Here is a 25,219-nt window from a genome sequence, read left to right as displayed (position 1 = left end):
TGTCGAGTAAGAGATTGCTAGGGCTGAGGTCAGAGAGGTCTTTTCCAGCTTTCTCCTCTAGGGTTTTGATGGTTTCCTGTCTCACATTCAGGTCCTTTATCCATTTTGAGTTTATTTTTGTGAATGGTGTGAGAAAGTGGTCTAGTTTCAACCTTCTGCATGGTGCTGTCCAGTTCTCCCAGCACCATTTGTTAAAGAGACTGTCTTTTTTCCATTGGATATTCTTTCCCACTTTGTCAAAGATGAGTTGGACATACATTTGTGGGTCTAGTTCTGGGGTTTCTATTCTATTCCATTGGTCTGTGTGTCTGTTTTTGTGCCAATACCATGCTGTGTTGATGATGACAGCTTTGTAGTAGAGGCTAAAGTCTGGGATTGTAATGCCTCCTGCTTTGGTCTTCTTCAAAATTACTTTGGCTATTCGGGCCTTTTGTGGTTCCATAGGAATTTTAGGATTGCTTGTTCTAGCTTCGAGAAGAATGCTGGTGCAATTTTAACTGGGATTGCATTGAATGTCTAGATAGCTTCGGGTAGTATTGGCATTTTGACAATATTTATTCTTCCAACCCATGAGCATGGAATGATTTTCCATTTCTTTGTATCTTCTTCAATTGCCTTCATAAGCTTTCTATAGTTTTCAGCATACAGATCTTTGACATCTATCTAAGAATATATCTAACATCTGATATATCTGACATCTATCTAAGACATATATCTAAGAATAAGATCTTAGACTTATTCCTAGGTATTTTATGCTTCTTGGTGCAATTGTGAATGGGATCAGTTTCTTTATTTGTCTTTCTGTTGCTTCATTGGTGTATAAGAATACAACTGATTTCTGTACATTGATTTTGTATCCTGCGGCTTTGCTGAATTCATGTTATCAGTTCTAGCAGACTTTTGGTGGAGTCTATCGGATTTTCCATGTATAATATCATGTCATCTGCAAAAAGTGAAAGCTTGACTTCATCTTTGCCAATTTTGATGCCTTTGATGTCCTTTTGTCTGATTGCTGATGCTAGCACTTCCAACACTATGTTAAACAACAGCGGTGAGAGTGGACATCCCTGTCGTGTTCCTGATCTCAGGGAAAAAGCTCTCAGTTTTCCCCCATTGAGGATGATGTTAGCTGTGGGCTTTTCATAAATGGCTTTTATGATGTTTAAGCATGTTCCTTCTATCCTGACTTTCTCGAGGGTTTTTATTAAGAAAGGATGCTGAATTTTGTCAAATGCTTTTTCCGCTTCGATTGACAGGATCATACAGTTCTTATGTTTTCTTTTATTAATGTGATGTATCAGGTTGATTGATTTGCAAATGTTGAACCAGCCCTGCCTCCCAGGAATGAATCCCACTTGATCGTGGTGAATAATTCTTTTTATATGCTGTTGAATTTGATTTGCTAGTATCTCATTGAGAATTTTTGCATCCATATTCATCAGGGATATTGGCCTGTAGTTCTCTTTTTTTACTGGGTCTCTGTCTGGTTTAGGAATCAAAGTAATACTGGCTTCATAGAATGAGTCTGGAAGTTTTCCTTCCCTTTCTATTTTTTGGAATAGCTTGAGGATAGGTATTATCTCTGCTTTAAATGTCTGGTAGAATTCCCCAGGGAAGCCATCTGGTCCTGGACTCTCATTTATTGGGAGATTTTTGATAACCGATTCGATTTCTTCGCTGGTTATGGGTCTGTTCAAGCTTTCTATTTCCTCCTGTTTGAGTTTTGGAAGTGTGTGGGTGTTCAGGAATTTGTCCATTTCTTCCAGGTTGTCCAGTTTGTTGGCATATAGTTTTTCATAGTATTCCCTGATAATTGCTTGTATTTCTGAGGGATTGGTTGTAATAATTCCATTTTCACTCATGATTTTATCTATTTGGGTCATCTCCCTTTTCTTTTTGAGAAGCCTGGCTAGAGGTTTGTCAATTTTGTTTATTTTTTCAAAAAACCAACTCTTGGTTTCATTGATCTGCTCTATAGTTTTTTTAGATTCTATATTTTTAATTTCTGCTCTGATCTTTATTATTTATCTTCTTCTGCTAGGTTTGGGGTGTCTTTGCTGCTCTGCTTCTATTTCCTTTAGGTGTGCTGTTAGATTTTGTATTTGGGATTTTTCTTGTTTCTTGAGATAGGCCTGGATTGCAATGTATTTTCCTCCCAGGACTGCCTTCGCTGCATCCCAAAGCGTTTGGATTGTTGTATTTTCATTTTCGTTTGTTTCCATATATTTTTTAATTTCTTCTCTAATTGCCTGGTTGACCCATTCACTCTTTAGTAGGGTGTTCTTTAACCTCCATGCTTTTGGAGGTTTTCCAGACTTTTTCCTGTGGTTGATTTTAAGCTTCATAGCATTGTGGTCTGAAAGTATGCATGGTATGATCTCAATTCTTGTATACTTATGAAGGGCTGTTTTGTGATCCAGTATGTGATCTATCTTGGAGAATGTTCCATGTGCACTCAAGAAGAAAGTACATTCTGTTGCTTTGGATGCAGAGTTCTAAATATATCTGTCAAGTCCATCGGATCCAATGTATCATTCAGGGCCCTTGTTTCTTTATTGACCATGTGTCTAAATGATCTATCCATTGTTGTAAGTGGAGTATTAAAGTCCCCTGCCATTACCACATTCTTGTCAATAAAGTTGCTTATGTTTGTAATTGTTTATATATTTGGGGCTCCCGTATTCGGCACATAGACATTTATAATTGTTAGTTCTTCTTGATGGATAGACCCTGTAATTATTATATAATGCAATGTAATCTCTTGTTACAGCCTTTAATTTAAAGTCTAGTTTGTCTGATATAAGTATGGCTACTCCAGCTTTCTTTTGACTTCCAGTGGCATGATAAATAGTTCTCCATCCCCTCACTTTCAATCTGAAGGTATCCTCATGTCTAAAATGAGTCTCTTGTAGACAGCAAATAGATGGGTCTTGTTTTTTTATCCATTCTGATACCCTATATCTTTGGGTTGACACGTTTAGTCCATTTACATTCAGTGTTATTATAGAAAGATACGGGTTTAGAGTCATTGTGATGTCTGTATGTTTTATGCTTGTAGTGATGTCTCTTGTACTTTGTCTCACAGGATCCCCCTTAGGATCTCTTGTAGGGCTGGTTTAGTGGTGACAAATTCCTTCAGTTTTTGTTTGTTTGGGAAGACCTTTATCTCTCCTTCTATTCTAAATGCCAGACTTGCTGGATAAAGGATTCTCGGCTGCATATTTTTCCTGTTTAGCACACTGAAAATATCGTGCCAATTCTTTCTGGCCTGCCAAGTTTCAAAAGAGAGATCAGTCACGAGTCTTATAGGTCTCCCTTTATATGTGAGGGCACGTTTATCCCTTGCTGCTTTCAGAATTTTCTCTTTATCCTTGTATTTTGCCCGTTTCACTATATGTCATGCAGAAGACTGATTCAAGTTACGTCTGAAGGGAGTTCTCTGTGCCTCTTGGATTTCAATGCCTTTTTCCTTCCCCAGATCAGGGAAATTCTCAGCTATGATTTCTTCAAGTACCCCTTCAGCACCTTTCCCTCTGTCTTCCTCCTTGGGATACCAATTATGCGTATATTATTTCTTTTTAGTGTATCACTTAGTTCTCTAATTTTCCCCTCCTACTCCTGGATTTTTTTATCTCTCTTTTTCTCAGCTTCCTCTTTTTCCATACCTTTATCTTCTAGTTCACCTATTCTCTCCTCTGCCTCTTCAAGCCGAGCTGTGGTGGTTTCCATTTTGTTATGCATTTCGTTTAAAGCGTTTTTCAGCTCCTCGTGACTGTTCCTTAGTCCCTTGATCTCTGTAGCAAGAGATTCTCTGCTGTCCTGTATACTGTTTTCAAGCCCAGCGATTAATTTTATGACTATTATTCTAAATTCACTTTCTGTTATATTATTTAAATCCTTTTTGATCAGTTCATTAGCTGTTGTTATTTCCTGGAGATTCTTCTGAGGGGAGTTCTTCCGCTTGGTCATTTTGGATATTCCCTGGTGTGGTGAGGACCTGCAGGGCACTTCCCCTGTGCTGTGGTGTATAACTGGAGTTGGTGGGCGGGGCCGCAGTCCGACCCGATGTCTGCCCCCAGCCCACCGCTGGGGCCACAGTCAGACTGGTGTGTGCCCCTCTCCTAGGGGCGGGATTCACTGTGGGGTGGCGTGGCCCGTCTGGGCTACTTGCACACTGCCAGGCTTGTGGTGCTGGGGATCTGGCCTATCAGCTGGGGTGGATCGGCAAGGTGCATGAGGGTGGGAGGGGCAGGCTCAGCTCGCTTTTCCTTCCGTGATCTGCTTCGGGAGGGGCCCTGTGGCAGCGGGAGGGAGTCAGACCCGCCGCTGGAGCGATGGATCCGCAGAAGCACAGCGTTGGGTGTTTGTGCAGTGCAAGCAAGTTCCCTGATGGGAACTGGTTCCCTCTGGGATTTTGGCTGGGGGATGGGCGAGGGAGATGGCTCTGGCGAGCGCCTTTGTTCTCCACCAAGCTGAGCTCTGTCGTCCGGGGCTCAACAACTCTCCCTCCCGTTGTCCTCCAGCACCGCCCCCCCCCCCCCCCGCCCCATTCTCCGAGCAGATCTGTTAACTTGTAACCTTCCAGATGTTAAGTCCCGCTTGCTGTCAGAACACACTCTGTCCGGGCCCTCCACTTTTGCAAGCCAGACTCGGGGCCTCTGCTTTGCTTTGCCAGTGGGCTGCCCCTCCGCCCCGGCTCCCTCCTGCCAGTCCATGTAGTGTACACCGCCTCTCCGCCCTTCCTACCCTCTTCCGTGGGCCTCTCGTCTATGCTTGGCTCCGGAGAATCTGTTCTGATAGTCTTCTGGTGGTTTTCTGGGTTATTTAGGCAGGTGTGGGTGCAATCTAAGTGATCTGCAGGACGCAGTGAGCTCAGCGTCCTCCTACGCCGCCATCTTCCTCCCCCTCCTACTCCCCAATTTTCTCTCTACCTTTTCATTCTTCTTTCTGGAGAATTTCCTCAGCTTTACTTCTGCTATTATATATTTAATATCCAAAAGATATTTTGCCTCCAAACGTTCCTCATTTTTAATTCCCCCCCCTGCTGCTTCCTTGGTCACCTGACGATCCATGATAGGCTTCTGTGATTTGAGTTTCTATCAAGCTATAAACTTCCCTCCCACGGTCACGGGTCACCCATTCGTGTTTAAGAATCCTCACCGAGATCAAGCTGTGGGGCCACTCTTCATGCTCTGTCATGCTGTCAAATGGCAGATTTCACTGCGGGACAATCGGAGGTTTTCCCTGCTGGCATTAGGTGTAGATCTTTCCTGTTGGCTGGTCAGTTTCCCAGAGGACACTTTTCTTACCTTTGGCTGTGAGTGTTCTCAGAGGCAAGCGGAGGAAGAATACCAAAGTCGCCTCTGACCCGGGGACAGTAATCTACCCTCAGCTGGGTCTGCTGTCCCCACATCCCGGAACTCTCCTATCGGAATGAAGGAAGAAACACTCTCCTGGCCGAGTGGGGTGAAGGAAAGGCACCTGCCTTCTACCTGCTGCTTCTACAAACTCCCAAGCTCCTGCTCTCACTGCCACTGCCCCCTCAGCCCCAGCATGCCCACCGAGGGGAGGGAAGAGGAGGGGCGGGGAGAGACGCAGGGGTGAAGCAGCTGCTTCCGGGCTTCGCCTGCCGCCGCCCGGGGTGTGCTGTGTCCTCTCTGCGGAATCCGTAGAGACCGTGTCTCTGGTCTCCCCGAACTACTCCGGTGTCTCCCACATGCTCTTGTCTCCTCCCTCCGTCCTTTGTGGGTTCGTTCCTTCGTAGTCTCCTCCTACCAGCTCAGTGGGATTTCAGGAAGGAGACCCTGAGCCCGTCAGCGTTTCCTTATTTTCTTCCCGAGTGGATGCTGATCCGAGAGGGATGTGAAAAAGGAAAACACAGGGTCCCTCCAACCTCCTCTCCACTCTCTCTGCGCCGCCTCTTCCGCTCTGAGTTGTCGTTTTCTATCCACCATCGACACCAACAACTAACCACCTGTTGCCTTCCTGGGGCTTTTCAGTTTTCGGTCACTTTCTCATTCCCATCAACCCCTCTCTCACTTTTTGGCACGTCCAGGATTGGGCTGGGGAAGGAGCGAGGAGCCGGCGTGAATCCGCCCGTCCTGCCGGCACCACGCCTAAGGACCACAACGTCATAAAGGCCGGCACCATCATCCGATCCTCCCAGGACTCCTCCCAGGACACGTGGCATTTTTCACTGTCAGAAGGGCTTACCGCTAGCATACAGTGTTGAGATTTTAACTTGATTATATCTTATTTTACCTTGCTTTTGTGTTGCTTTTCTCCCGGTTCACGTCTTCATCTGTCATCACGTCAATGGGTATATTTTCGATATTTTTTTTTCTAAACAGGACTCTGAAATAACAGGCTGCAAAATACACATTCATGTTATCTTTTAAACATAAAGGATGCTCTCACAGCTATGACTACCAGTTTCAAACCTGCATATGTGGCTCCCATCCTCCCACTAGGCTCAATTTAACATCTCCATGACCTTCAAGTATTTCCTCCGAATCGCAGAATTTCCCGACCCTTCACGAGGCTAGCGATCCCTCTCAGGGCAGTCTCGGTATTCTCTAACTTCCTCTAAGGCAGCTTTTTCCTTCTTACAAAGACGGGTTTGTGTGCATATAATTCCAATTTACCTTCAACTCCATACTAAAGGTAATTATAAGCTTTAAGAGCCTCCCCTCAGGAAGAATCATCAGAAAGAACGTAGGGTAGTCAACATCAGCAGCGGCCGAAGCTATTAAACTCGTTCACCATATTCACTAAGTACTAAAAGGCCATATCCATACACCACCAGCATTCTTCAGACAGAACAAAAGGAAGCGGGTTTTGAAATAAGAAAAAGAAAGGCTCGTTTTCTGATTCCTGAGGGAAACCTAACAAGATCCAGAAATCTTCCAAAAAAGGATGATGTTCTGCCCAGGCGTGGAAGTATACTGTAACTAAAGTTAAGGCAAGATGTTAGCCTAGAATCCATGTAGGGTGGAAAAAGCTTTAATTGTCATGCGACTCAGCATCAGACAAATCAACTATGACTGCAATAGGCCAGAGGCAAGAGTAGTTCTTACTGGAATAGACAGGATAGAGAGTTCTACACCAGCTGTGAAGCCAACAACAGCAGTATCAACACGGGACAGGTCTATCTGGTGATGAGACTCAGAGTGTAGAAATCAGACCCAAAGAGTACCAGGAAGGGCCACAGAAAGATCATTTACTGCAACCAGGAACTGAAGGCTACAAATTTGGGGCCCACACTTGAGACAAGGAGACGAATCCAAGGGAGACACCCACTAGATTCAAAAGCATCCCTGAATCAAACCCATTCTGGATTTGCAACAGAATAGAGGTCGGCAAAATTTTTCTAAAAGGCCAAAGGGCATTTTAGGCTTGTGGACCAGAAGGCAAAAATCCAAGATGGTACTTATGTATTAGTCATACAACAAAAGATAGAACAAATTTCCACAGATGTTTCATTGATGAAATTCAATGTACAAAAATAGTTGAGTATAAGTGTTTTTAATACAAGCCTTTTTTTTTTTTTTGAGAGAGAGCAAGTGAGCACAAGCAGAGGAGAGGGGCAGAGGGAGAGAGAATCCCAAGCAGACTCCTTGCTCAGCGCTGAGCCCAATGCAGGACTCGAAGGGAGGGGATATTGCCGTACAAAACATGGCAATAAAGAAAACAAAGGTAAGAGCATTAAACTCATTCCACGACCCTGGAATCATGACCCAAGCCAAAATCACAAGTCAGATGCTCAACCAACTGAGCCACCCAGGCACCCCAATACAAACCTTTTAATGAAGAGAATAGAATTCTTTTGAGAAGGACACCATTTTATGTGATTGGGATTCAAAGTTAGTGTTACCTATCATCAAACTGCTTGTCATTATTCCTTTACAAAAACCATTCTCAGCTTGTAGACACAGAAAAACAGGTGGCGGGCCAGATTCAACCAATAGGCCATCATTTGCCAGCCACTACTAGAGAGGAGACATCAGTCCCAACAGCTACTTTAATGTGGAGTGGCTTATACTTTCATGCTATCACCATCACCACCAAACATTAAAAAAAAAAAGAGGAAAGTTGTGCAATCACACTCTTAAACAAAATCAAAATGAGTTGGTAAAAAAAATCAAATGAGTTATTCTTTTTTCCTAGAAGACAAGTGAAAAAATCAAGTCAACCTCACACTTCTCCACAGCAACATTCAAATGCCAGAACATTTACTCAGGAGAAAAGAGTGGCTTAAGAATTTTATCAGAGCCGAGTTTTCGTGTAAGTATGAAGCTAACATTCTCACACGTGCAGAATTCAGTAAAGATATCGTCCACGGACCTTTCTTGTAAAATGTATGCAATAATTTTTGCATAGAGATGAAGGCAAAAATATGGCAATAAAGAAAACAAAGGTAAGAACATTAAACTCATTCAAGTATAGAATTAGGTCAAAACAACTATTGGACATATGATTACAGAACCGAACACTTTTGTACAGGAAAAATAGTATAAGTACTGAAAAAAAATCAAGAGGGGGAGAAGAGAAAGTAAATGGAATATAGGAAGCATGAGTGTTCTTCATCTTTTTTTTTTTTTTTAATTTTTTTTTTCAACGTTTATTTATTTTTGGGACAGAGAGAGACAGAGCATGAATGGGGGAGGGGCATAGAGAGAGGGAGACACAGAATCGGAAACAGGCCCCAGGCTCTGAGCCATCAGCCCAGAGCCCGACGCGGGGCTCGAACTCACGGACCGCGAGATCGTGACCTGGCTGAAGTCGGACGCTTAACCGACTGCGCCACCCAGGCGCCCCGTGTTCTTCATCTTTCAAATACACAGGTCAACAGACACTACTTAAAGCTGATAAATAAGAGAAGTCTAACTATATTACTTAAAAGTATAAAGATACCCACAAGAAGAACTAAAATTATAATACATGCAATAAAAAATCTGGGAGTATGAAGTACCAGTTAAGAATGTAAATGCATGAATCATGTTCTGATTTCTTCATTTCACAACATGGAGTCAACGGGTGATACCTAAAGTGCATAGATAACAAAATAAAGGTTAAAATATATTCTATGTCGTAAGTCTAGAAGAACTGGAATAATGCATGAACCTTTCAAAATATCAGAAGCAAAACACAACTCTGTGTTTACACAAAACAGGGATTTAAAACACCAAAAAAAGTAAACAAAGGATAACTGTGGTTGACTTCAGTAGGCTGCCCATATAATATTCAATCCCTCCTTCCCTTTCCCAAATAGTACCCACCTTTTATTTAGGTAGATCTGAGCAAATTATCAAGGGATAGAGATGGAAAAAATGAGGACAGGTTAAACAGTGGAGACGGCAGAATGGTAAATCTGACATAACACTCATCAGGAGTCTGGAAGAAGAGAGATAATGGGGAATATAATGACAGAGAGTTTTGCAGACACTGATCTACAGTTTCACAGAGTTCCACAAATTCTAACGCATATGTTCATACACATGAACATATACATATGTAAGTGTACACATGCATATGTACACACACCCCTTCAACACAGTGAAACTGTAGAACACCAAAGATAAAAAGGAGATCCTAACAGTAGCCAGAGACAGATTACTTAAAATGAGAAGAAGTATGAACTTCTTTATAGCACACGTGCGTGTGCACACACGCGCACACACACCCCTAAAACAACAGTATAACATCTCCAATGTTCTATGTGCTGTCAACTCAGAATTCTACACCTAGCAAAAATATGTTTCAAAAAATGAAGGCAAGATAAAGACATTTCAGGCAAATAAAATCAATAGACAAATAAAATGTACTCCACAAGGACTTAAAAAAGAAGGAATACTATCCCAAGATGACAGGTCTAAGATACAAGAAATAATCACTAGCAGAAGTAATGAATATGTGTAAATCTAAATGAACTCTAACTACATAAAGCAGTAATTATTTCTTGGGGGATTAAAAGTGAGGTGGAACCAGACTCTATAACAACAGCACACAGGTCAGGAGGGGGATGATCAAAATTAAATTAAGATCCTTATATTTTCTGCAGGAAGATTGGTTAAATTGACACTACGGTAAGTTAAGCGTACATCTTAAAATTTCTATGGTAACCACAGCATAAGGTGGCAGAAATAACCCAAAACATATGAATAATTATAGTCACTACAAGTAGACTAAATTCTCTACAAAGACAAAGATAGAAAAACCGGGGGGGTGGAGAGAAATCCAGGTAGATCTTACTTAAAACAAAAGGATACCAAAAGGATGCAGTAAAAGCTAGGAAAAAGATGTACCAGACAACTAGTAAGCAAAATGAAGATATTATAGCTATATTTATATCAGAAAAATAGGCCGTAAGGCAGAAAGAGTCACTAGATCTAGAGAAGTTCACCATATAATGATTAAGGTTCATTTCACCAGAAAAATGAAACAGTTCTGAACTTCCACCTACAACATGACTTCAAAATATGTGATACAAAATACACAATTCAAAACTGACAGAATCATAGGGAGAAACAAATAAATATAGCATGATAATGAAACACTGTGACAAATTCAGTTAATCAGGCCAACCCCCTCTGGCACCAAACAAAACAAAAACAAAACTAGCAAGGATACAGATTTTACTAATCTAATTTAAAACTATGACCTAACAAATACACTGTGTACAACTCAAGAAATAGAGAATGCATGTATTTTTTTAGTAAAATTTTTTAATGTTTAATTTTGAGAGAGAGACACAGAGCATGAGCAGGGGAGGGGCAGACAGAGAGGGAGACACAGAATCCGAAGCAGGCTCCAGGGTCCTGAGCTGTCAGCACAGACCCACGAACCATGAGATCATGACCTGAGCCGAAGTCAGACGCTTAACCGACTGAGCTACCCAGGCGCCCTGAGAATGCATGTATTTAAAAAAAATTTTTTTAACATTTTTTTATTTTTTATTTTTGAGACAGAGAGAGAGAGAGCATGAACAGGGGAGGGTCAGAGAAAGAGGGAGACACAGAATCCGAAACAGGCTCCAGGCTCTGAGCGGTCAGCACAGAGCCCGACGCGGGGCTCGAACTCACGGACCGTGGGATCATGACCTGAGCCGAAGTCGGACGCTCAACCGACTCAGCCACCCAGGCGCCCCAGAGAATGCATGTATTTTAAAGTGCACACGGCACAGTTTCAAAATTCACCACTACTTGGTCATAATGCAGATCTCAACAAATTTCAAATAATTTATCTTCATACAATCCAAATTCCATGCCCACAATTCAACCAGATTAGAAATAAAGGAATAAAAAATGAAATCTCATAAATCCAGAAATTAAGAAACACCTACGTAACTCAGGGATCACGATGAAAATCCAAAACATTAACAATTAGATGCTAAGATATTAAGTATTACAACTTGTGAGATACATCTAAAGAAGTACTTATAGGTAAATAAAAGCTTTAAGATCTCATATAAAAAAAAGACTAAATTAAGAAGTTAGAAAAAGCAAAACTTTATAAATGCAAAGAAAATAGAAAACAACAGAGAAGAGATCAGGCCTCTGGACATCAGCAAGATATGGAGTAGGAGAACCCACTCTTTGTCCCCCCCACAGAAAGAACAGACAGCTAGCTACGTGCAAAAAAGGCCTGGGGGGCTCGAGAGTCCAATTAAGAACCGGCAGCCACACAGCGGAGGAGAGAAGAGAGTAACTGCACAGAAGGACCCCTGCGGAGACTGGCTGCGCCGAGACACCCGCTGAGGACAAAGGAGCCGGGCTGTCAGCATCAGCCACACAGGGGCTGCCATCACAGTCCCCAGCGGCACATTCTGCAGAGAGGACCCTGGGAGCCTTCGTCACCGAGGATCTCAGCGGCCCCCACGACAGCCGCAGACCCCCCACGGCGCTCATAGGGAGGATCCCACAGTGTGAGTCGCGTGGACCCCAGCGTGCTGCTCCACAGAGGACAGCAGTGGCCTTAGCCACCGAGGGACCGTTCCGCGTGGAGACACTGCTGCAGCCCTCCCCCCAGAAGGGGCTGCCGCTCTGCTGCCCCGGGCTGCAACCCCACACGTACCTTGGGTCCCGGCGCCCCGAGTGCTCCAGCTGCGTGCACGACGCAGAGGCAGAGGCCGATTCGTGGCCACTCTACAGGCATCCACGTCGCAGGCCCGGCAGCCACTGTGGGGTAACCAGCTACTCAGACCCCAAAGCTTCTGTCACTCCCAAAGCGCCCACACGTCAGACACCAGTGCTGCCACCACTACCAGGGCACTCGGGAGCCAGACCCCGAGTTGAGAGGGATCCCCTCAACCGTAACAGCCCTCACAGGGGGACAAATCGATGCCCACACCGACTTCTCTGAAGACGCTCTGCGGACATGATGCTGCAGGGTCGTTCCCAGAGCCAGAACCGCCCCCTGCCCCAAGCCAGTGCCCTTGCTCCCACTGGCACGTGGTCTTTAACCATCAAAGCCGGTCCCTAAAGCTGGGAGAGAGACCGCTCCACCAAAAGCAGACAGCAACACGGGGCTTCCACAAACTTAGGAAACATGACACCACCCAAGGAACACAGTAATTTTCCCCTAACGGATCTCAAAGAAACGTAGACGTATGAGTTTCTGGACAGAGAATTCAAAACAACTGTTTTCAGGAAGCTCAGTGAGCTACGAGAGAACACAGACAACTAAATAGAATCAGGGAAACAAAATGTGAACAAACTGAGAAGGCCAACAGAGAGAGAGAAACCATAAAAAGGAACCAAACAAATTCTGGAGCTGAAGAAAACAATTAATGAAAAAAACATGCAGCAGCATCAACAGCAGACTTGATCATTTGAAATTATGCGATCAGAGAAAAAGGATGAGGAATGAAAAAGACTAAAGAAAGCCTATACATATGTGGGGTACTATCAAGTAAAATAATATTAGGATATGACAGTCCGAGAAGAAGTGAGAAAGGAGGAGAATGTTTTTTCAAATAATGGCTAAAAATTGCCCATATCTGGGGAGAAAGCTGGGACGTCCAGGTGCATGAAGCTAATAAGAGCCCACTCAGGTATCCAGATGATTGGAAAAAGAAAATGTGGTGCATATACACGATGGGATATTGATACTCAGCCATAAAAAAGAATGAAATCTTGCCATCTGCAATGACACGGATGTAGAGTATATTACGCTAAGTGAAATTAGTCAGAGAGAGACAAACACCATATGATTTCACTAAGTGGAATTTAAGAAAAAAAACAAACGATCATGGTGGGGCACAAAGAGAGGAAAACCAAGAAACAGATTCTTAACTATAGAGAACATTCTGCTGGTCACTAGAGGGGTGATGGGTGGGGGATGGGTGCAAACAGGTGATGGGGACTAAGGAGTACACTTGTGATGAGCACAGGGTGTTTTATGTAAGTGTTGGATCAACAAATGCTACACCTGAAACTAGTATGTTAACTAACTGGAATTTAAATAAAAACTTAAAAAAAAATCCCCATACAGATTCAACACAGAGGGCACTTAACTAAGATACATTATATTCAAACTATCAAAACTCAAAAGAGAGAATTTTGAAAATAGTGGGACAAAACAATCTCATCTCATAAAAGGGAACTCCCATAAGGCAATCAGGGGATTTCTCACCAGAAACCTTGCAGACCAGGAGAGAGTGGAATGATATATTCAAAGTACTGAAAGGAAAAATCTGCCAACAAAAAATACTGTACCCAGAAAAGCTGTCCTTTACATGTGAAGGACAGATAAAGGCCTTCCCAGACAGACAAAAGCTGAAGGAGCTCATCTCCATTAGACCTGCCTTATAAGAAATGTTAAAGGGAACACTTCAAGCTGAAATAAAAGGGTGCTAATTTGTAATATGAAAACATATGGAAGTATAAAACTTACAACTTACTGGTAAAGATAACATAGACAAATTTAGAATATCACCATAATGGGGGTATATAAATCACTTAATTCTAGTATAATGATTAAAAAACAAAAGTATTAAAAATACTATAGCTAAAATAATTTTTAATGTATACATAATATAAAAAGATGTAAATTGTAACATCAAAACCATAAAATGTGGGAGGGGGAAGTAAAAGGATAGAGCTTTTGTATGCAAAGTCAAATTGTTTTCAGCTTAAAACAGACTATCATCACAATAAGGGGTTGTATGTAAGCCTCTTGGTAACCACCAGGGAAAAACCTATAGTAAATGCATAAAAAGTAAAAGAAAGGAATCAAAGCACACCAAACCACAATCAAACCACATCATCAAACCACAAAGGAAGACAGCAAAGAAGGGAGAAAGTAACAAAGGAACTATAAAATAGCCAGAAAACATTTAACAAGATGTTAACTGCAAATAATTATTTTACATGTAAATGTACTAAATTTTCCAATAAAAAGATGGAATGGCTGATTGGATTACAAAGGCTCAAATGTATGCTGCCTACGAAAGACTCACTTCAACTTTGAGAACACATACAGGCTCAAAGAAAAGAGATGGAGAAAGATATTCCATGCAAACAGTAACCAAAAAAGACTGGGGGTGGGGGGCGGCTTATATCAGATGAAATAAACTTTAAGTCAAAAACTACAACCAGAAACAAAGAAGGCCATTATATAATGACACAGGAATCTATTCATCAAGAGGATATAGCAACTGTAAACATATAGGCACCCAACGTTAGGGAACATAAATATAGAAGGCAAATATTAACAGATCTGAAGGTAGAAATATATAGCAATGCAGTAATAATAGATAGCGGCCTTTAGTACTCCACTTTCGGAACAGATAAATCTTCATCCAGACAGAAAATCAACAAAGAAAGTTTTTATCTGAACTACACTTTAGACCACATGGACATAACAGATACATGGAAAACACGCCATCAAACAGCAGAATATCCATACTTCTCAGGTGAATGCAGAACATTCCCTAGGATAGATCACATATGAGGCCACAAAAGAAGTCTTAAGAAATTAAAGAAGCCTTGAAATCATATCACATATCTTTTCCAGACACAATGTTATAAAACTAGAAATCAAAAACAGGAGGAAACCTGAAATATTCACAAGTGAGTAGAAATTAAACAACACATTCCTAAACAACCACTGGGTCCATGAAGAAATCAAAAGGAAAATCAAAGATATCTTGAAATAAATGAAAATGGAAATACAACATACCAAAAACTATGCTATGCTGCAAAAGTAGTTCTAAGAGGAAAGTTCATAACAATTAATGCCAACATTATCCTATCAAACCTTTAAAGAAGAACTAATGTCAATCCTTCTCAAATTCTTCTAGAAAAGGACAAGAAGAGAGAACACATCCAGGGTCATTTTATGAGGCCAGTATTACCCTGATCCCAAAGTCAGATTAGGAAACAAGAAAATAAAATTACAGGCCATATCCCTGAGGCATACAGAAGCAAAACCCCTCAACCAAAAAAACACACCAAATTAATAGCACAATAAAAGGATGATACAACATGATAAAGTGGGATTTACCCCTGGGTTGTGAGGATGGTTCAAATATGCAAATCAATAAATGTGACACACCACCTTAACAGAATGAAGGATAAAAATCCATATGATCTTCTCAACAGATACAGAAAAAGCATTTGACAACATTCAACATCCTCTTATGATGAAAAAACTGTCAACATATTAGACACAGAAGGAATATACCTCAACATAATAAAGGTTATATATGACAAGACCACAGATAATTTTATGTATAGTCGATGGTGAAAAGTAAACACCCTTCCTCAAAGATAAGAAAAGGATGCCCATTTTCGCCACTTCTATTCAACACCGTACTTGAAGTCCTAGCCAGAGCAATTAGGCAAGAAAAATAAAATGCATCTAAATTACAAAAGAAGAGGTAAAAAAAAAAAAAAAAAAAAAAAAAAATATATATATATATATATATATATATATATATAATGCTAAAGACTCCATCAAAACGCTGTTAGAACTAATAAATTAGTAGAGTTGCAGGATACAAAATTAACATATACATCTCATTGCATTTATTGACACTAACTACAAACTATCTGAAAAATAAATTAAGAAAGCAATCCTATTTACAAATAATATAAGAATGGAATACGTAGCAATAAATTTAACCATGGAAGTGAAAAACCTGTACACTGAAAACTCTAAGATACTGATGAAAGAAACTGAAGAAGACACAAATAAATGGAAATCTCTACCATGAGCATGGAATGGAAGAATTGATATAATGGAAATGTCCACACTACACCAAATGGTCTACAGATTCAGTGCTATCCCTATCTAAATTCCAATGCCATCTTCACAGAAATTGAAAAAAAAAGTCCTAAAATTTGTATGAAACCACAAAAGACCCTAAATAGCCAAAGCAATCTTAAGAAAGAAAAATAAAGCTAGAGGTATCACATGTTCTGACTTAAAAGGTATATTACAAAGCTATAGTAATCAAAACAGTATGGTGCTGGCATAAAAATAGACACATAAGCCAATGGAACAGAACAGAGAGCCCAGAAATAAACTTACACATATACACATCAACTAATTTTTGACAAGGACACCAAGAACATACAATGGGAAAAGGATAGGTTTTTCTACCAAATGGTGTTAAGAAAACTGAATATTCCAATGCAAAAGAATGAAATTAGACCTTTATCTTATACCATACACAAAAATTAACTGAAAATGGATGAAAGACTTAAATTGAAAACCTGAAATGGTGAAACTCCCAGAAGAAAACAGAGGGGGAAAGCTCCTTGACATTGGTCTTGGCAATGATTGTTTGGACATGACAAAAAAAGCACTTGTAATAAAAGCAAAAATAGACAAGTGGGGCCAACATCAAACTAAAGCCTTCCGAAGAGCAAAGGAAATAATCAACAAAATGAAAAGGCAATCTACAGAGTGGTATAAAAAGTGCATAAACCATAGATGTGACAAGAAGTTAATATCTAAAATATGTAACAAACTCCTACAACCCGGTAGCAAAAATCCCACAAATAATTGGATGAAAAAATGGACAGGGGATCTAAACAGACATTTTTCCAAAGAAGACACACAGGTGGCCAACAGACATGAAAAGATGCTCAACACCACTCATCATCAGGGTAATGCCAATCAAAACCACAAAGAGATATCACCTCATACCTGTTAGAGAGGCTAGACTCGAAAAGGCGAGAAATAACAAATACTGGCGAAGACGAAAACGCAATCCTCGTGCACTGTTAGGAGAGATGTAAATTGACACAGCCACTATGGAAACCACTCTGGAATTCCTCAAAAAATTAAAAATAGAACTATCACATGACCAGCAATCCCACTTCTGGACATACCTCCAAAGGAAATGAAATCAGCACCTCAAAGAGGTATCTGCACCCCCATGGTCACTGCAGCATTATTCACAACAGCCTCGACAGGGAGACAGCGTAAGTATCTGTCAACAGATGAATGGATGAAGAAAATGTGGTCTATGTATACAATGGTGTATTATTCAGGCCATTGCGACAACACGGATGAACCTGCAGATGTTCTGCTAAGTGAAATAAGCCAGACAGAGAAGGATAAATACTGTACGGTATCATTTCTATGCGGAATCTCAAGAAGAAGAAAAAAAAGCTCAACTCCTAGAGAATCAAATGATGGACGAGTGACGGAGGGGACAGAGAGATGCTGGTCAAAGGATACAAACATTCGGTTACAAGACGATTACGTTCTGGAAAGCTAACGTACAGCGTGAAAATGTGGTCAGGGGGTTTCGGCAGGGGGAGATCTCAGCCCTACCACTCCCAGCAACTGCAGACCCAACAGGAAGAGACCAACTTGACCTTACCTTTGCCCGTGGATACTACTCTGCTACTCTGGCAGAAGGAAGAGACAATTTCCTCATTCCCCCCGACCCCCCCCCCCCAGCCCCTCACAACAGCTCAGCCAATGAGAAGCCACCACACTCTGAACTCCCAGTTTACTCCAGTGGACTTTTAGCTCATAACAGCTTCCCAACTTACCACTTTTCTCCTTAAAAAAGTGTACCTCTTCTTTGTTCCCCAGACTGGCCTGGGGTTTTGCCACGGCTTGCTTGTCCTGGATTGCAATTCTCTTTTATTCCCAAGTAAACCCATCTTTTGTTGGTAAGATAACTGGTAGTTTTTATTTTTAAGGTGAACACCAGCACTGTGACTGTAGTTAATAATACCATGTTGTACACCTGAAATTTGCCGAGTATAAGCTTCTCACCGCGTGTACACACACACACACACACACGTAACTGCGAGGTGACAGATGTGCGAATTTACTCACAGTAATCGTTACACAATGCATACGTATGCTAAATCATTACATTCTACACCTTAAATATATACAGTATTTGTCGAATATACTTCAATAAAACTGGAAACAAAATTTTCAGAAAAAAACCTAGAGCAGAAACTTAACAAAGAGAAAACAAACACGTACTAGAGAAGATCAAAAGAGCTAAGCATTAATAGAAAGACATTAAAATGTCACTTGTCTCTTGACTGATCCTTACGTTCAATAAAACCCCATTCAAAATCTTAAGTTTTTTTTTTTAAGTTTTTGACAAGAGGACTTAAAAAATTACAGAGTATCAGGGTGATGTGGAGTAGAATGCGAAAAACTGAGCCTTCCTCCGATATATCTCTTTTCCTTTCACATTATTTGCCACACCCAGGTACTTCCGGTCACCAAACGAGTGGTTTCCCACGCCAAACAATTCTGTGACAACAGCCGTGTGTCCTACAATTTAACTCAGTTCTGACCCTACCTACCCGGAGACCAGGTCAGACCCCACAGGTTAAGGGCTCAATCCCAGGAGACTGCTCCCCACTCCAGATGCCAATCGCAAGTCGGAGGTCCCCAGGAGACCCACAACTTCTGTCTGACTTGGCTAAAAATTAGTTTTCCGGGACCCCCTTCCCATTTAATTGAATCATTTACAGAACTCAGGGAAACACTGACATAAATTTACCAGTTATTAAAGGATGTGATCAAGGATACAGATGAATAGCCAGATGAAGAGATACATAGGTCGAAGTCTACACCCGAGTGCAGAAGCTTCTGTCCTTGTGGAGATGGGACCCGTCCTCCCAGTATGTGAATGTGCTCACCACACTGAAAGCTTTCTGAACCCCATCTTACTGGAGTTTTTATGGGGACTTCCACACAGGCACGACCACCTATTAACTCCACGTCCTGCCCCTCTTCCCTCTCTAGACACTGAGGGATGGGAAGGGCTGCAAATGTCAAGCTCCTGATCATGGCTGGGTCTTTCTGATAACATAGCCCCCCTCTCCAGAAGCCTCCAAGAGCCTGCCTAGAGGAACCTCATAAGAACAACTACCACCACCACCACCAAAATGAAAAACTCCTATCACCCAAAAGATTACAAGGGATTTAGGAGTCCTGCATCAGGAACCAGGATCAGAGACCTATAATATATATGTTTATTATTATTTCACAACAATCTGTTGTGGGCTAGCTTTGAAGAGGGAAAGATTAGTTCTGTTAGAACCAACAAATTCAATCAAGTTGCATGATACAAAATCAAGACATAAAAATCATTTGTGTTTCCACACACTAACAACAAACTATCAGAGAAATTAAGAAAACAATGTCATTTGCAAGTGAATCAAAAAAGAATTAAATACTTAGGAATAAATTTAACAAATGAGGTGAAAGATCTGAACACTGAAAACTCTAAGACACTGATGAAAGACATTTAAGACACAAACAGAAATATATCCTGTGCTCATGGATTAGAAGAATTACTATTATTGAAATGTCCACACTACCCGAAACAATCTACAGATTCAGTTATATCTCTATCAAAATTTCAATGGCATTTTTCACAGAAACAGAATTATCCTAAAATTTGTTTGGAACCAAAAAATACCCCAAATAGCCAAAGCAGGCGTGAGAAAAAAAACACTGAAGCTAGGGGTGCCTGGGTGGCTCAGTCGGTTAAGCGGCCGACTTCAGCTCAGGTCATGATCTCGCGGTCCGTGAGTTCAAGCCCTGCGTCGGGCTCTGTGCTGACAGCTCAGAGCCTGGAGCCTGTTTCAGATTCTGTGTCTCCCTCTCTCTGACCCTCCCCCGTTCATGCTCTGTCTCTCTCTGTCTCAAAAATAAATAAACGTTAAAAAAAAATGTAAACAAAACAAAAAAAAAACAACACTGAAGCTAGAAGCTAACTTCAAACTATAATTCAAAGCTATAGTAATCATAACAGTGTGGTGCTGACATAAAAACAGACACACAGACCAACAGAACAGAAAAGAGAGCCCAGAAATAAACCCACACATACACGGTCAACTAATTTATGACAAAGGAGGCAAGAATATACAATGGAGAAAGGACGGTCTCTTCAACAAATGGTTGGGAAAACCGGACAGCCACATGCAAAAGAACGAAACTGGACCACCGTCTCACACCTCTGTGATACTGTACTTCATAAGAAATATCTGTTTGGTCTTTGTCTTCATTGCCGGCACAAAGCTCCTAAAACTCCCAAAATATCCTAAATGAGTAAGTGATAAAGGTGTCCTTTGCTACATTAATGAGTTGACTTCGGGACCTCACCTACAGATGGAGGCTGGTTGCCAAGAGAACCAACCACATGACTGATGAGAGGGTTGGAGCTTTCAGCCCCACCACCTTGGCCTCTGGGGACAGGGGAGGGGCTGCAGGTGGAATTAACTGCCAATGATTTAACCAATCGTGCCTATGCGATAAAGCCTCCGTAAAAACCCAGAAGGAGAGCTTTCGGAGAGCTTCTGAGCAGGTGAACACATGGAGACTCAGGGAGTGTGGTGCACCTGAAGGCATAGAGGCCCCGTGCCTTTTCCCCCTACTTTGTCCCCAGGCCTCTTTTCCATCTGGCTGTTTCTGAGTTATACCCATCTATAACAAACCGGTAATCAATGAAATCTATCCCTGCGGTCCGTGAGCCATTCTGGCAAAGTAATGGAACCCACGGAGGAGTCATTACAGCCTCCTATCTACAGCTGGTCAGTCGGAAACACAGGTGATAACCCGGGCCTGAGACTGGCATTGAAGTGGGGAGGGGTAGGATGAGCACACGGTTACAGGACTGAGCCCTTAACCCGTGAGATGGGAAGGGATCTCCAGACGGATAGTGTCAGAAGTGAGCTGAACTGCAGGACACCACCAGGTGTCTGGGCATTGCTTGGTGGTAAGAACCACACACACACACACACACACACCCGCCCTCCCCCACCACACACACACACACACACACACACACACACACACGTTGCAATTGGGTACAGAATCACATTACCTCACAAAAATTAACTCAAAATGAATTCAAGACTTAAATTTCAGACCTGAAACCATAAAACTACTAGAAGAAAACATAGGGGATAAACTTCCTGACATTGGTCTTGGCAGTGATTTTTTTCAGATGACACCAAAACCAAAAATAACAACAACAATAATAATAATAAAAGCAAAAAGAAACACCAGAAGAAATGACACCAAAAACAAATAAATAGTAATACAAACAAAAAGAAACAAGTGGAACCACATCAAATGAAAATGCTTCTGCACAGCAAAGGAAACCATCGACAAAACAAAAAAGCAGCCCATGGAACAGGAGAAAACACCTGCCAGTCCTCTGAGGAGGGGTTAACATCCAAAATATACAAACTCACACAACTCAACTGCAAAAAAACAAACAACCCAACTCAAACGGGCAGATTTTCGAAAGACGTACAAACGGCTGGGCAATAGGTACGTGAAAAGGTGTTCGACACGCTCATCGTCAGGGAAATGCAAACCAAAACCACAGTATCACCTCACACCTGTAAGAATGACCATTATCAAAAAGGAACAACACGTGTTGGCGAGGATGTGGAAAAAAGGGAACCGTCGTGCACGGTTGGTGGGAATGTAACTGGCATAGCTACCATGAAAACAGTAGGGAGTTCCTCATTAAATTACAAGGAGATTACTATCTGGTCCAGCAATCCCACGTCTGGAAATACAGCCAAAGGCAATGAAAACAGAATCTTGAAGACACATTTCCACTCCCATGTTTGCTGCAACAGTATTCTCAATGTCAAGAGTCAAAAACAAGCCAAGTGTCTCACACACACACACACAGAGATTTTCTGACTCGTGCTACCACATGGATAAACCTCGACTGAAGACATCACGCTAAGTAAAATAAGCGAAACACAAAGGACAAATACTGTACGATTCTACTTATATGAGGTTCCTAGCGGCTATGAGGAGTGGAGAAAGGGGTAATAGGGGACTTACTGCTCAAGGGGTATGGAATTTCAGTTTGGGATGATGACACATTCTGGAGATAGATGCTGGTGATGGTTACACAACGGCGTGACTGTACTTAATGCTGCTGAACTGTACGCTTAAAAATGATTAAAGTGATAAATCTTATGTTGTGCGTATTTTACCACAATAAAAAAAGGAATACAAAACACCATACTATGCCAATGCAAACAAAAAGAAAACTGGTGGGGTGCCTGGGTAGCTGAGTCGGTTAAGCGTCCGACTTCAGCTCAGGTCATGATCTCGCAGTTCATAGGTTCCGACGCTGCATCGGGCTCTGTGCTGACATCTCGGAGCCTGGAGCCTGCTTCATTCTGTGTCTCCCTCTCTCTCTCTCTCTGCCCCTCCCCTGTTCATGCTCTGTCTCTCCCTCTCTCTCAAAAATAAAGAAACATTAAAAAAATAAATTTAAAAAAATAAATAAATATTTAATAAAAAAAAAACTGGTAACAATATTCTACCAGACAAAGTAAGGGAAAAGCAGTAAGGAGTAACTGCATCTCAACATAATAGAAGGGAAAATCCATCAAGAAGCTACAACTTACAACTTTTACATACCTAACACTGCCTCAAAATATATAAAGCAAAACCTGACGGAATTACAGAAAATCTGACATTTCAAAAAAAACAGTGACAGTGTGCTATTTTAACACACCCGTTTCAATGATTTACAGATCAAGTGAACTAAAGTAATAAGTAAACGAAAGTATTTGACCCTTGGGGCACCTGGATGGCTCAGTCAGTTAAGCATCTGACTCCTTTTGGCTCAGGCGGTGATCTCGCAGTTAATGAGTTCCAGCCCCGCATTCGGCTCTGCGCTGACAGCATGGAGCCTGCTTGGGATTCTCTAATTAAATAAATAAGTTTTTAAAAAGTTCCTGTCTCTTAAAAAAGAAAAAAAAAAAAAAAAGGCAGTATTTGACCTTCACAATTAATAGGCTTGACCTAACAAAGAACTCTACACATAAAAATCAAGGAATGCACTTTTCAAATCATATAAAGCATTTATGAAAACCGACCATATCCTTCGTAACAAGACTTCACAAATCTCAGACTCAATATTACACAGACCCCGTTTTCCAATATAAGGCAAATAAATCGTAAGTCAACAAAAATGCACTTTTAGAAGTGCTCCCTATTTAGAAGCCTGAAATAGCACTCCTAAGTAAACCATGGATTAAAAATAAGGAAATTACCCTCTAGAACCATTCCACAATGAAAATATCACATATTCAAATTTGGTGGATCCAGCTACAGTAGTTCTTAAGACTTAGAAACGAAAATTTATGAGAACTGAGTGCATTTAATATTTTATTTTTTTTTTAATGTTTACTTATTTTTGAGAGCGAGAGCTCAAGCAGGGGAGGGGCAGGGAGAGAGGGACAAAAGCCTGCAAGTGGGCTCCCTGCAGAGAGCCCGGGGGAGGGGGGAAGGGGGAGGGGGGGAGGGGGGCGGTTCAAACCCACAAACTGTGAGATCCTGACCTGAACCCCAGTCGGAGGCTCAACCAACCGAGCCACCCAGGCGCCCTTAACGCATTTAATATTTTGAAGGCTGATGTGTTCAATAAAGAAGCCACAGAAAACGAACAAGAATCAAGATCAATAAAACTAAACGCTAACGGGGAAAAGAGAGAAAGGGTACCCACAGGGCTCTCCTTTACGCGAAGACACGAGGCCACGGGAGTCTGGCCAACGAGCTTTCTCCAGCACGCAAAGAACTGAGAGTCCTCGTAATAGCACAAACTCTCCGAAATAAAGCCCCTTCCCGGCTCCCGACGCCCCGCCCCTGGCCCCTCCCCCCGCCACACCTCAGCCCGGCTCCCCCGGCCCCGCCCCAGCCCTGCCCACCCCGCGTGGCCCCTCCCCCCAAGCCCGGCTCGACAGACCCCCCCCCCCTCAAAGTTAGGGGGCCGTCGAGGGTCCCCGCCGCCCGCCCTCACCCACAGCACCGTGGACGCACGGCCGCTTCGGCCCCTTTTCGGGCCAAGAGGCGAAGGTCCGGCCGGGACAGGCCGGAGAGAGAGCCGGGCGAGGACAGCCCCGAGGGTCGGTGCCGCTACCCTTCCTGCTCGTAACCGCCGGCCAGCCTGGGGCCTCGAGGCTGCTGGGGTCCTGAGGCCCTCGCAGTGCATGCTGGGGGCTGGGGCCGGGGGGCGGGGGCGGCTCTCGCAGTGCACCCTGCGTGCTGGGCCTCGAGGCCTGCGCAGTGCATGCTGGGGCTGCTTGCGCAGCGTGTCCTGAGTGCTGGGCCTCGGGGCCTGCGCAATGCATGCCGGGGAAAGGGTCTCAAGGCCTGCGCAATGCATGCTGGGGGCTGGAGCTAGTGGTTCGCGCAATGCATGATGGGGTCCGAGGCTGGGGATGGAGTCGGCAGGTGAGGGAGGAGGCGGGCGGTGGCTCCGCGGAGGCTCCCATCCAGGCGATGGACCCGAGGGGGGCGGGGGGGGGGGGGGTGGTGTCGTGACACCGGCCATGCCTTTGCGGGACCCAGAAATGCGCGTCATGGGCCGATCAGATACGTACACTAAGCAGGCCAAGGACCGGGGGTAACTTCTCTCTTCACCTGCTTGAAGGTGGCCTGAATGCTGGAGAAACCGGTGACTGCAGATCAGGCGGCTCTGGGACCTACGACAGGAGCGATTAAGATTTTCACAACCTGGGGGCATGAATAGGCACCTGTTAATAGCAAAAGATTGTATATGGAGATGTAATACAATGGGTCTAGGAGAAACATTCTAAGAAGCGTGGGTGTGAAAATACCTTTTTATGTGTCTTATTAAAAAAAACAACAACAACACGGAACGTCCTGTGTTTCACTCGCCCAGCTATTTAGTGAGCACTTACTATATGCCAGGTGCACAAGGCACATAGGCCCCTTTCTT

At 42.6% G+C, this 25,219-nt stretch overlaps 1 protein-coding gene across 1 annotated transcript in view; it reads right to left on the bottom strand.

The window, feature by feature from the left end:
- Nucleotides 1-24,841, bottom strand: part of DNAH14 (dynein axonemal heavy chain 14) — a 328,550-nt gene extending 303,709 nt beyond the window's left edge. Inside the window, exons 1-4 of the mRNA XM_047848102.1 lie at nt 24,809-24,841; nt 24,515-24,595; nt 24,278-24,393; nt 6,262-6,354 (exon numbers count right to left, since the gene is read on the bottom strand). Coding sequence (XP_047704058.1) covers nt 6,262-6,354; nt 24,278-24,393; nt 24,515-24,595; nt 24,809-24,841 — 323 coding nt within the window. The remainder of the gene's footprint in view (nt 1-6,261; nt 6,355-24,277; nt 24,394-24,514; nt 24,596-24,808) is intronic.
- Nucleotides 24,842-25,219: the final 378 nt, after the last annotated feature.

The sequence above is a fragment of the Prionailurus viverrinus genome, unplaced genomic scaffold (assembly GCF_022837055.1).
Source record: "Prionailurus viverrinus isolate Anna unplaced genomic scaffold, UM_Priviv_1.0 scaffold_53, whole genome shotgun sequence".
NCBI classification, from domain to species: Eukaryota; Metazoa; Chordata; class Mammalia; order Carnivora; family Felidae; genus Prionailurus; species Prionailurus viverrinus.
This window is presented reverse-complemented; position numbering and strand designations above follow the sequence as displayed.